The sequence below is a fragment of the Ursus maritimus genome, unplaced genomic scaffold (assembly GCF_017311325.1).
Source record: "Ursus maritimus isolate PB19 unplaced genomic scaffold, ASM1731132v1 scaffold_6, whole genome shotgun sequence".
NCBI lineage: Eukaryota > Metazoa > Chordata > Mammalia > Carnivora > Ursidae > Ursus > Ursus maritimus.
In genome coordinates, this window is record NW_024426774.1 from 85,277,648 (window position 1) to 85,291,201 (window position 13,554).

The window sequence follows — 13,554 nt, forward strand, 5'->3', positions numbered from 1 at the left end:
AAAAGAAAACTAAAGCTCAGAGTGGTAAAGTAATCAAAGCAATATAGTTGTAAATAAAAAGCTGGAATTTGAACCAGGTCAGATTTTTGTTTTATCAAAAGAGTAAAAAGTCATGTACTGCTCCTGCATATTTTCCATCAAGTCACATGGTTTTTCAACTTTGACAACCAGAAGCCAATTTTAAGTAAAACGAATTGTAAAGAAACCTGCACTACCTTTCAAAAGGTGGTAAAGAAACTCCTGGAAGATTTGTAAGAGAACAATTTACATACTTAGTGTTGTAAAACTAATGCAACTACTGTTTACTATCATGGATTTATTCATTAAACGAAAATGAAAAAGTTTTCTTGCTATTTCAGTATAAAATTCTTGCTTTTTCTAGTCTAAAAGTAGCTTGTCCCAAATATTCAATGAAACATATTACTATACTCGCAAATATCACTGATTTAAAGCAAAGTTTAAAACCAAAGAGGAAGAAAAAAAATTCACAAATGCTCATATTCCTCAAGAAAATCACTGCAGTCCCTTCACTTAGGACTTCTTCGTGTTTCATATACAGTTCTAAAAAGCCTTCCATTTCTGCTGTAGACTAAATGCAAAAAGTTTTTTATTTCCTGAGAGTTCCAAAGACACAAATTTTACAACACAAAAAAATTCTGTCAAACACTTAAGCAACTCTAAAATACTACAAAAATCTTCCTTTCAAAACTACAGGTCCCTCAACACTTCAAATGGCAGTGATTCTGTACTCAAATGTTAAAGATAATTAACTGTGGGAACGAGAATGGTTATGTTAATCTAAAATAACTTAGGGATTTGAGGTTTATAAGCATTTCTGATCTAGCTTAGATAATTAAGATCAGTTAACCAGAGGAGCATATAATGCCATTTACTGGGAACTAATGATAAACACATGAATAGTGTTGAGAGATTAGGACACTAACTATGACTCAGCATAACCATTCACAATAAAATATAAGTGGAAAACAAGCTGAAGGTCTGGCAGTAAAGAGAAACAGAAGTCATCCTAACAGGTTCATATAGCTGTTTTTTAATTGATAGATACAATATTGAGGGATGGATTTTACATGTCAACCAAATCATAGTGACTACTGTTAGGTATACCCCAAATTAAATGGAAAATATTGCCCAGAAAATAGATTATAAATTCTTGAAACTGTAAAAGACTTCCTAAGACATTAAACTATAATGAACCATAGATGCTTTACCAAATAATTTATTCACAAATAAGAAAACACCAAGAGAAGAAACACTCTGCCATGCCTGACTCAAGAAATCCAGTGAGAAATGTCTTCTCTCTAAAGGAGAGCAGCCTAGGCAGGCAGAGTCCTCTCTTACACTGAGATCTAGGTTCCCCATCCTTTCTTGCTTGTTCGCTACCCAATCTGTTACCTTCTGTAAACTGAAGAACTTCCTTTTTCCAATTTTCCATTCTTCATTTGATCAGTGAGCAGATGCTTCCCAAACTGAAGAATGGACTTTCTAAGCAATCTTTGATTCTGAATGCCCACCATCTACCTATACCTCCTGTTGGTATTAACCTGATTACCTTTTGGAGAGCTACCTCTTCCCCCTGGGGATATAGTCTGGTAGAACAATTAATTAGATTCATGCCCACTCCGGCCAAGACAAGGGTATACGTCCTAATTAGGCCTACTGGACTAGAATATAAATTGTCAAGCAGGGAATAAAAAGGCTGGAAATGGTTTCAGGTCATTCACTCCACTCCCAGCATAGAATGAAACTGGTTTCTACCTGTTCTAAGTATTCGCTTTGAATCTGTAATTCTTGGCTGATGTAGTCTTCCATAACACTACTGCCCTTTCTGTTTTAGATGGAGTGGTCTTCATTATTTTCAAGGAGGTGTAAAGGAAGCAACTGGATTGTATTACACTGCTGTACTTCTATAACCAGAACTTGATCCTCAGCTTCAACACAGCTGATCTCTCCTTTCCTGAAACCCTCCTTCACTTGGCTTCCAAGACATGACACTGCTGGCTTTCCTCCTTCCTCTATGCAAGGCTTCTCAATCTCTTCTGTCTGCTTCTGCAGCTGACAAATACTAGAGTGACTCAAGTCTGTTTCCAAGGTAGTACCTTTCTTTTCAGATGTACTTCTCTCTCCAGGCAATCTCATCCATATTCACATTCAGTTAGCCATCTAAATGCTGACAATTCAAGTTTATTCCTTCAGCCCAGTCCTCTCCTCTGAGCTCCAGAAAAATATCCAAAGTGCCTATGCAACATTGTTCACTTGTATGTTCCGGAGGAAACTCAAGTCAGCAGGTCCCAAACCAAGCTCATGCTACATCAGGCCCATCATTGCTGCTCCACAAAAAAGCCAGTCCTTCCAGAGATTCCTATCTCGGGGAAAGGTACAACCATGTACACAGCCAATGAAACCATAATACCAGAAAACTAGAAGTCTTTTTTTTTTTAGCAGCACCTTCTGGCATTTCCTGCTTCTTCACCTCATTATATCCAAACAGTCACTAAGTTCTTGCAATTTCATCTTCTAAATATGTCTCAAACACATCCAGTTCTATTTTCACCACTTTCACCTTAGTCCAAGCAATACTCTCCCACTGGTCTCTCCTAAGCACCTTTGCACACACTTTTATTTTTTTTTTTTAAGATTTTATTTATTTATTCCACAGAGATAGAGACAGCCAGCGAGAGAGGGAACACAAGTAGGGGGAGTGGGAGAGGAAGAAGCAGGCTCATAGCAGAGGAGCCTGATGTGGGGCTCGATCCCACAACGCCAGGATCACGCCCTGAGCCGAAGGCAGACGCTTAACCGCTGTGCCACCCAGGCACCCCTGCACACACCTTCAATACTTTCTTTGCATTACAGCTAAAAGTAATTTTTCAAATGCAAATATGGTACGATAACTCCTTGAATGGTTCTGCCTTTCCCTTGGAACAAAGCCCAAATCCCAACCAGGTCCTCGACAGTTTGACTCCTGCCTACCTGTTCTTTCAATCTTATGCCCTCAACTTGTCTGCTCTCCAGCTGCACTGACCTTCTTACAGAGCTCTGAAGACGTTATTCTCTCTCTGCCTGCAGTCTTCTCATGTCTTGCTCTGATTTCCCCAAATTATTAGCTCAAAACAGTAACAGCCTCAAGAAAATCTTCTCTAATTTTCCAGATTAAGTCAAGAAACCCTGCCCCATTATATACCATCTCTCCTTTAGTGCACATTTCACAACTGTGATTAACTGCAATTCGATTTTGGCCTCCCCTATAAGAATGTAAACTTCATGAGAGCCAGGTCTATAGGATCTTATTCAGTATTATATCCCCAGCACTTAGCCCAGAGCCTTGCAAATAGTAGACACTTTTAAAATGTTTATGATTTGGGGGCACCTGGGTGGCTCAGGTCATGATCCCAGGGGCCTGGGATGGAGCGCCACATCAGGCTCCCTGCTCAGTGGGGAGCCTGCTTCTCCCTCTCCCTCTGCCATTCCCCCTGTTTGTGTTCTCTGGCTCTATCTCTGTCAAATAAGTAAATAAGATCTTTTAAAAAATAAATTAAATAAAATGTTTATGATTTTTCATAATATTATGCACTGCTGACTCCCAAATTATCCCAGCATTGAGTTCTCCCTAAGTGCCAGATTCATTTATGTAATAACCTACTGAAACTATTCACTGGCATATTCATTTATTTAAAAAATTTATTTATTTATTTTAGAGAGAGACAGAGAACACATGGTGTGCATGAGTGGGCAGAGGGGCAGAGGGATAGAATCTTCAAACAGAATCCCTACTGAGCGTGGAGCCCAATGCAGGGCTCGATCCCACAACCCATGAGATCATGACCTGAGCTGAAACCAAGAGTTGAATGTTTAACCCACTGAGCCAGCCAGACACCCCTTCACTGGAATATTTAATAAGCAACTTAAATTTAACATGTCCAAAACCTCTCAATTATCAACCATAACCCCTAAAATCTATCCCTTTCCTAGTCTGCTCATATCAGTAAACATTACCACCATTCAGCCAAATTCAGGTCATTTTTCAGTGACTGGAGTTGTCCTTGATTTCCACTGTCCTTTACATCCTATATCCAAACCATCAATGAGTCCTATGAACTTTATCTTCCAATCAGATGTCCTAAATGTGCTTCTGACCACCTCTACACTACCCACCCTGATCTAAGCCTTTATGGTCCTCACAGGACTACTGTAGCAGCATCCCTGACTCTTTTCCACAAAGGGCCAGAGTGTCCTCCTCCCACCTCCACACCAGAAATTCTGTAAGGCAGGGTTTCTGTTTAATCCCACAGTGCTTACATACCCACTGACTAGCAGTGTGTGAAAGCATATGGGAGATAAACAGCAAATATCTGCTAAATGACTGAGTGGAAATTTTAACTTAAATGCAGATTCTCAGGCACCATCCCTGGAAATTCTGAACCCTCATTTCTTAATCTTCCACAGATGCCTATGACTGACCCTCCAAGCAACCTGAATCCTTTTTCTTAGAGTACTTCAAAGCTGTCCCATTTGCTCTCACTCAGGATTCGTGGCTTAGTAATACACACTGAGACCTCTGAACTGACCCTCAGACTTGAAAGAAACAAGAAGTGAAGCCTCCTCTGGGAAACACTAGTGAAGCCAAATCTTCAACAGAGAAAATAATTTTATCAGAATTGGTCTGTAATCAAAAGCACAGCATGCCTGAAATTGGTGAGGAGGGGTTAAGTATATATAATTCTTAATTTATCACACTACTAGAGCTAAAACACAAATTAAATCCGTAGATTAAAAAATTTAAAAATTTAACCTCAGCTACTATTAAATCTTCCCAAAGGTCATATGCAATGGCAGCACTGATTTAATGTTCTCCTTCTCCTTCTTTTTGTGTTTACTAGTTACTAGTAACTAGTTACTAGTACAAATACTAACAGGGAAATGACCGAAAGGCAAATAATGAAATGGAAAAGAAATCCTTAGTTCCACAACAGAGTTTTTTAAAGAATGTTTTTCCTAAAGATCTCATGCTTTCCTCCATGCAAAAACTGTTCTGGAAAGCTACATCAAATCAAATTTGATGTAGTAGGTTAAGGATTAGAGTTTCATGTTTACATATCTTAATAAAAAAAAAAAAGTCAGGAATGTGGCAGCACAAAATTACCCAGCAAGTTTATAACACTGAATGCTGTAATTACTGAACAAGAAGGTCATCAGGCTCTAAAATTCTTATAACTACCCTGTAATATTTTAAGAAACAGTCTAATCCCTGACTCCCTACAAGCACTTTCATTCTTCCTTTGTAAGACATTTTCCTAAGTTTAAGTCATTACAAACTTTCATCAAGATAAAAACCAAGGTTTTTTTGGTTTAATCTGATTCACATTCCAGCTTTTTTTTAGAAGAACAGATAAATATACTTTCATCTGTTTCAGAAAAATACAAACACACCAAGTAATGAGAGTTCTTTCCTTTAGTTATTCATTTTAGCATGTACGAAGATAATGGGCTTCTGCTATTATGTTCTTTCTTAAACTCTCTGAGTCAGGTGAGGTATTAGAGACCCTTCAAAAGCAAGAAGGCCTCAAGTGGTCTGAAAAGCACAATAATTAATCATAAGCAAATGATTCTACTTCATTGTTTGCCAGATTTCTGCAAACCACATTCTCCAACATCCTGGATATGTAACAAGGTACAACCCTCTCTAACTTTGGTTGGCTTCTCACAGAAACCCCCTGTTACCTGAGTGGCTTATTCTCTGGGCCCACATCTGTAAAGCCCATTTCCTCCAGTTTGCAACGCCTGTAAAGTTCATAATGCCTAGTGTGGGTCTGTTCTCGAAGATCTTCCATGTTTGTACAAATGAGCATTTCCCGGAGCTTTACAAAGTCACAGTGGTTTTCATTTTCCACTAACCAGAAAAACAAGAAAACAGCAACACCAATTTTTAATTCCTGGCACACAGCATTTGTCAAATGAAAGAATCTATAAAAACACATCTGAAATAACAGTGAAATGATCAGTCTAACACCTGTGACTGTTTTATATAAGGAACCAAGGAAGAAACTCTTGCATTATACACACTGAATTATAGGCAATGTAAATGAACAGATTGGGAAATTGCTTTAAATTTAGTACGCAATGAATAAACAGGAAAGAAATACGTTACCATATGCTCCAGTTATTTCACTAATAATTTGTTAGCAGCGTACAAACCATCCTTAGGACATTTTATAAAGCGCTTAAAAAGAGTCTGTAACATTATTTTACTAAAACTTCAAAGTAGTAATTCTGTGTACTCAAGATACCATCTGTACATGCTATAATTATCAAATTCTTTTTATACAATGCTACATTATGATGCTGTGTTTGACCCACTCAAAATTAGTGAATAAATACACTTAGTTCTCCTTACATGGTCCTTCTTCTAGGGTTATGGTGACCAGAAGACTACAAATAACTGTGTAACTGTACCCAATAGTTTTAAGTACAATTACTGTTTTTGTATTTTTTATTTATTAAAAATGTTAAGTTTTGTCAATACTTTTTACTAACTACAAATCTGTCAATTTAAAAAAGCAGCAGTACTGGGAAACCAGTACTAGCAGGGGTAATTCATTCCCCATTAATAGCACCACCAGTAAATGAATGAACCAGACAGTACTAATTACTTATTCATTATAATGCTAGATAAATCCTAAAGTTTTTTAATTGGCTGACTAGTTTGTTTTGGAAATAGTTGGCAATACTTTGACGATTGCAAATACATAAATGTACAAGATGGTTTACTGTGCCTAGAATTACCTAGTAATTAGTTTATGTATGCTTAAACACTAGTATTTATATTCAAATTCTGTTCTGACTAGTGCTTCCCACTTTCTAAATGTCTTGGCACACCAGGCACAAAATGTTTGTGGTATAATGGAGAAAATGGGGAAGCTCTGCCCAGCCTCCACACACTTGGCCTAAACAGAACACATTCCACTCTTCTGAATACCAAATCATAACCCAATATAAGCATCACCTCAGAGAATGCACTGAATGCAACTTTCAGACTGTTAGGGGTTACACATATTCCTAGTCATCATTCATCTCGTTTACCTTGTACAACACCCCAAGGGTACTGGCGAGCTTTGACCATCTTATTTCCAACTTTTACCTCATCCATACTTCCTACAACTGCAAACGGCAAATGTCCCTGGAAAGGAACCATGATATCAAATCATATCTCACGCTATTGTGATAAATGACTAACTAAAAGTTTTATGAAAGTAACAGATTAAAGAAAATTTACTAAATAACAAAGTTATTAAAATCAAATGATCTGCTTTGCCTCTGATTTTATTTATTTTAAAATTATTTTATTTTTTTAAGATTTTACTTATTTATCTGTCAGAGAGAGAGAGCACAAGCAGGGGCAGCTGCAGGCAGAGGAAGAAGCAGGCTCCCTGCTGAGCAAGGAGCCTGACCCAGGACTTGTTCTCAGGATCCTGGGATCATGACCTGAGCCAAAGGCAGATGCTTAACCGACTGAGCCACCCAGGCATCCCTGTACCTCCAATTTTAAAACTTGGCAGTGAATATATTTTATAAGAGTACATCTCAGGCCCTGTAAAGAAAATTATTCATTGAGCATCCCCCACATGCAGGGTATCATGCATAGGAATAAAAAAAAAAAAATTCTAGTATTGGTTATCATTTCCCTCAATATTATCCTTGCCCTAAAAGACAATGTTGAGGAAATTACACACACACACACACACACACACACACACCGACACACAAAATAAATAACTAAAATATATAGCCATATTTAGTGTATGCGCAGATGTATGATACTAATACAAAGTAATATTTAAGTCCCAAACTAGTGCTAAAGATAGTAAACGTTACATAAACTTAGAGAGTGAGGGATCACTGTGAGCAGGAAGATACAACCCAAACCAGAGATGGATCAAGGAGAGTAAGAACTAACTTAGGTAAGGAGAAGATTTTGAACAAATACATAATAGCCAGACTTAGAGAACAGTGAGTAGACTGGTCTGTCTGAAGCTGAGAATTAATACAGCAGAAAAGTCTAATGTAAAAGTATTAAGTATTGTGTTTAATATTTAATAATTGACACTCACATGTCTTAATTGTACCTTTCTGAAAAATTATTCCAAGTGGGCACAAAAAATAAAATTAGATCTAAAGACAATATAACACATAGGAATTGAGATCATTTCATTTATATTAGTCAGCTTTTTACATATTTAAAGTATCTTAACGAAAAATCAGAAAAGGAAAAGGAAAAATGGCATGAACACTTACTGCATGTCACTGTGTTAGGCAGTGAACAAAGACTATATCCTCACAACAACCCAACTGTAGGTATTAATCCAATTTTGTAGGTAAGTTAACAGTCTCAGGGAGGTTAATATCTCCCACAAGAACATATGGTTAAGTCAAAACCAATGACCCTTCAAAATATAACCAGATATTAAAGAAATTTAGTAGCCTGAAGAAAGTATCACAAAGAACTTAAACATCTTTAGTCATATTAAATGAAAAGTTATGTGAATGTTTAAAATGTACATGTGACACTGTAAGGGAGAATGAGCTTAAATGTCAGATTAGAAGATGTCTTTAAAGATTTTAAGATTCCAAAGCATTCCAAGGAAGAGTATAAAGACTTCACATGTTTTTTAAAAACAGGGTAAAAGGCATCGTTCTAAGCAATTAGTTAAGTATGGTGCTACAAAAGGAGTATCCCAGCCTCGACAATGTATCATTTTATTTAGGTGAAAGTAGAGGAAAGAAAATATGCTCAAAAATATATTCTCATATATTTTTGCCAACTCTAGAAAATAAAACATTTTCCTATCCTGAACTTTCTGAAAATTCACCTTGTGTGAAGTCTTTTTGGAAGACACAAGTAAAAGTGCATTAGTAGGAATGTCACTTATAAATTACTCTTTTCACATGTAAACAGAATTAACATTCAACTAGGAGCTTACATTCATTGAAGCATTGATTTTAGCAATAGTTTCATCGTCTGTTGGAAACTGATATATCTGGACACCATTGCTAACCAATTCACTCATGAGCTTGATCTTAAACTTCTGTAATTCAGCTTTAGAAATTGCATCTGCTTTGGCAATCACTGGTATAATGTTCACCTATGAACAATAAAGAAAAACAAAATCTCGTAACTGAGGATTTATTTTTTAATTCTGTAGTTTCTGTATTCAAAACCACTCAGTCTCTCACAAACCTCCTTAACCTAGATCAGGGGATGAACAAACTATGGTCCAGCTCATTGTCTGTTGATATAAATAAAGATTTACTAGAACACAGCCAGGCCCACTCTTTTACATATTATCCATAGCCACTTTCACTCTCCAATAGCAGAAATAAGTAGTTACCTCAGAGGCCATATGGCCTGTAAAGCCTAAAGTGTTTACTACCTGGTTCTTCACAGAAAAAGCTTGCCAACTCCTAACCTAGATAATCGCTGGCTGTCACTGTCACCATATTCCCCTACACAATCATTCCTACAGATGCTGACCTTAATAGTAACTGCTTTTAAAAAGCAGAGTTCTTATAAGATTAATCTTATATCTGAATTTAGGGTTATAAATCTTACATTTTCTTCTCTTTCTCCAAGTCTCTTATAATTCTATCACACACAATATGTAAGCAGGAAGCTGAGATCGCCTGCTTAATTCACTAGGTACTTTTTACTTCTTAATCATCTAAGCACTAAATAATCAGGGATTTAATTGATCCCTCGGCAAAACTATGAAGCAGGCAAGTTTCTCCTTCTGCCTCTCATTTCGGCAGATCCCCTCCCCAATGAATCCATCCAATTTACACCCTGTTGTGAGAGACTCCTACCTAGATGTTGAAGGAAGGCAATTTTATGAATACCAACTGAAAGTGTTCATGACATTCTCAGCCTCAAATCCTATCACTGGCCAGAGAGGAAAAAATCTGGGGTCATAAAAACTAACTTTGTAACCTTAGTCCCACAAAAGATTGACGTCTCCACAAATCTAGGGGTTTGCAGATTGTTTGTTTTTTGGTTATTTAGTCGGTTTTAGTGAAAAATTTCAGGCTAACTAGTATCAAGAGAGTGAGATAACAATGTAATTTTCAGAATGAAAAGTAAAAATCAATTCTATTCTTAAACTTCTTGCCCTTCTCCAATTTCACACTGACTTACTGTGTATATTCAATTTATTAGTCTTATAAATATGCTCCACAGGAGATAAAAGATTTTTCATCTACCCATGAAAACTTATCAGCAATAGTGGGTAAACAGCTTTCATGCTAAATTAGTTAAAGTACATAAAAAGTTGATGCCAAGTTCTTGGTTTCAATATTATATACTTAGATTGTCAGTAAACTATGCCAAGTTAATAACTTATAATTGCAACCACAGTAATAGCAAAAGCACGCTGTAGTGTGTCTGACATTAAGCTTTTGATTGTCAAGGTAATCATTTCAAAGATATCCATGTCGAATAAACATATTGACAGCTGTATGACACAGCTACTAGCAAAACTGAATAAGGCACAAAGCCACCCCCACCCATAACATTCCCCTTGTAAAAAACCTGGGTGACCCAGATAACTGACCAGTTGAGCATGCCCTAATCCCCCTCTTATGTTTTAAATTCAATAAATAACGAGTGAACTTATGAAACCCTAGACACCCAACCCTCAACCCTAATAAAGGCAGAGCGTAGGTTCACACTCGAGCTCACTGTGTGGCCCTCCAGCATGCTATCTACCCTCCAGGACCTATAAGCAATAGATCTTGTTCTTCAAAGTTCCCTGATGGTATCTGGCTGAAGTGCATCCTGAGATCATAGTTAAGAGCCACAAGGGCTGGCCCAGCCATGACACTGGGCCTGGGGAGGATGTCTGTGGGGTCTGCTATGAATAACACAGTTGGGGAAGTACCTCAGGCATTCCTAGCCAAGAATATCACTATAATTAGGCTGGGAGGGTATATCACAGACTGAAAGCTACGCTGAAAGCTATACATATGTTTATTTGTATATTGGGGGGAGAGAAAAAGATGTTTCACACTGATGGTAACCTGTCACTGTTTGCATAAGGTAACTTTCACGTCAAACAGTGGAGTATTCTGCTTTTAGGAACAAAAGACAAGCTATTAATTTAATTAACACTCACATCTGCCCCCTGAGATAGGGTATTATTTTCCTTACTTTTTTATTTGAGATGTGAGGAAACTGAGGCTCAGGAGGCCATACAAACTTGCCAAAGAACACAAAGCTACTGAGTGACAGAGCCAGTATTTAAAACCAGCCTCCACTGACACCAAATTCCATGCTGTTTATACAGATTACATCATGTTGCTTCTGTCTAGCTAAGACAAACTCACACATGCTTGGTTTTATGTCAATTTTATGAGTTTCCATATAATCACACTCAACTATGAAAATACTGAATAAATGGTTATAACATCTGATCAGATGTAAACGTCATCACATTATTGCTAAAGCCAGGGGACTGTGCAACTAGCCAAAAGTCAATCAATCACAACTTCAGTGGCAGCTTTACGCTTTCCATTCTGATTTCTATATAGAAAGTAGTACTGGCCAGAATGTACTTTTTTTGAATCCTATCTCATAAAATCGTTAGCCAGGATAATGAAAGCTGCATTTCTCACACCATCAGAGGTTACGGGAAAGCTAGTTTTTTTAGTACAAGACAGTAGTCTTCAACCACCTTTTACACAAATTAAAAAAAAAAAAGTAAGTTAATTTATAGATATTATTTTTTATAGCTCCCTGAATTTATATATCACTCCTTGGCTCAGAAATTCAAAAACAGGTTTTCTTGGTATGGCTCAAATTAAAACATAATTTATTATAACACATGATGAAACATTAGACCTTAATCTTTGTCAATGAACTTCTTCTCACTTAATAGCATCATAAAGTAAAATAATGTTAAATAAATTCTGGCATGCAATTTAATCACTCAAAAAAGGACTAAAATTTTATGTTAATTTATTTTCTTTGCAACTCATCTTCCAAACTGAATTTCTCTGGAAAATAACCTAAGATTGAAACTTATCAAATATTTTGAAAATGCAAAGAATAAAAGTTAAAATACACATACATATTATAAAGGTAACTTAATAGTTCGAACTAAATATTAATGCATGATAAATTGAGTCCTTTTCCAAGCCCACCTTGCTGTCAAGGCTCTTCATTGCTAAGAGATCCAGTGTCTTCAGAGAGTGACCTGTAGGGGAGATGAAGTAGAGGCACACGTGGATGCGAGAATCGTGGTAGTTAGAGAGAGCGCGCTTGATCTTCAGCTCCTCTTGCAGATAGGCCTCAAACTGCGCATCTATGTAGTCAACTATCGGTTGGTAGCTGAAAAAATAAATATTAAGGTACTTAATACAACATATTCATGCTACCTCAGTAAGATACTTAGTAAGTAATTCTAAGGTGTGAGATCTATATTTTTACCAATTAATGAATAGCTACTATCTTTGCTAAACAGAGAACTTTATAATAAAACAAACTGCACAGAATATGCACATATAAAGGTAGTACTTTAAAACCATCCGTACCACCTGTGCTTTAAACTGCTTTATAGAAACTGAATGAATGTACATGGACCCATTCTCACGTTCATTCATACACTGCACCCCTTTCTGATAAGGGTTCCCATATTTGCCAGACTGCTGAATGAGGCCAGGCACTTAACCATAACCAAACTGGACATATTATTTAACTGAGAAAAGGCGTGAGTATTAATAACTTAAAAGATGTTTAAATCAAATTCTATGACTTCTTGCTTCTTAAATTGGATTCATAAAGCATGAAAAACAGCAACAAAGGAAGAAAGGCGTACATCAAATGAAAGTAACTAGCGGTACAGGCATGATTTTATCTTTGTTTAATTATAAACAAAGGAAAGGCACACACACCCTATGCACTAAGTCCTTGCTTAGATCACTTCTCCTCCTGGCATGCCTTTTTCCCTCTAGCTATTTCATTCTATTCATCCTTCAAGACGCAAATCATATCACACTGCATGTGCAGGGGCATTCATCTTAGGTTTTGAATGTTCTACTTCATTCTGATATACTAAAAATTATCTACACAATTCAACTTTCTACTCTTAACTATTCTTATTAAATAAATCTGGCTTTCCAAGTGAAAATAATAGCAAATAATTCCTCTGTCAAATTCCCTGGACACCTTTATAATTATCTTTGTAGCCCAAATGGAGCAGTACTTTGTGCAGCTGAGGTACTCAGTATATGTGCATAGAACTGATTCTTCCATAAAGTTGCCTGATCCTTCTAGTCGTTAAGGATCATCACCTCTTTTAATCTCATAGAATACCTTGTTCTTCCCAAGCAGATGGTAAACAATGTGAGGACAGAGACAGTATCTTATACTTCTATGTTCTCCACAACACCTAGCATATACTTTGAACATTCTCAGAGAGAGTATTAGGAACATGAGTGTTCACTATTAGGAACACTATCCTTGGGATACTCGTCTAAATGTGATCCAAC

General features: G+C 36.8%; 1 protein-coding gene across 4 annotated transcripts in view; it reads right to left on the reverse strand.

Moving 5' to 3' along the window:
• Positions 1–13,554, reverse strand: part of SEPTIN10 (septin 10) — a 59,569-nt gene that overhangs the window by 12,908 nt on the left and 33,107 nt on the right. For all 4 annotated transcript variants that reach the window (XM_040623686.1, XM_040623689.1, XM_040623690.1 and 1 more), the window contains 4 exons: positions 12,208–12,394; positions 8,997–9,158; positions 7,099–7,195; positions 5,740–5,908 (listed from right to left, as the gene is read on the reverse strand). In XM_040623686.1, the coding sequence (XP_040479620.1) occupies positions 5,740–5,908; positions 7,099–7,195; positions 8,997–9,158; positions 12,208–12,394 (615 nt within the window). The remainder of the gene's footprint in view (positions 1–5,739; positions 5,909–7,098; positions 7,196–8,996; positions 9,159–12,207; positions 12,395–13,554) is intronic.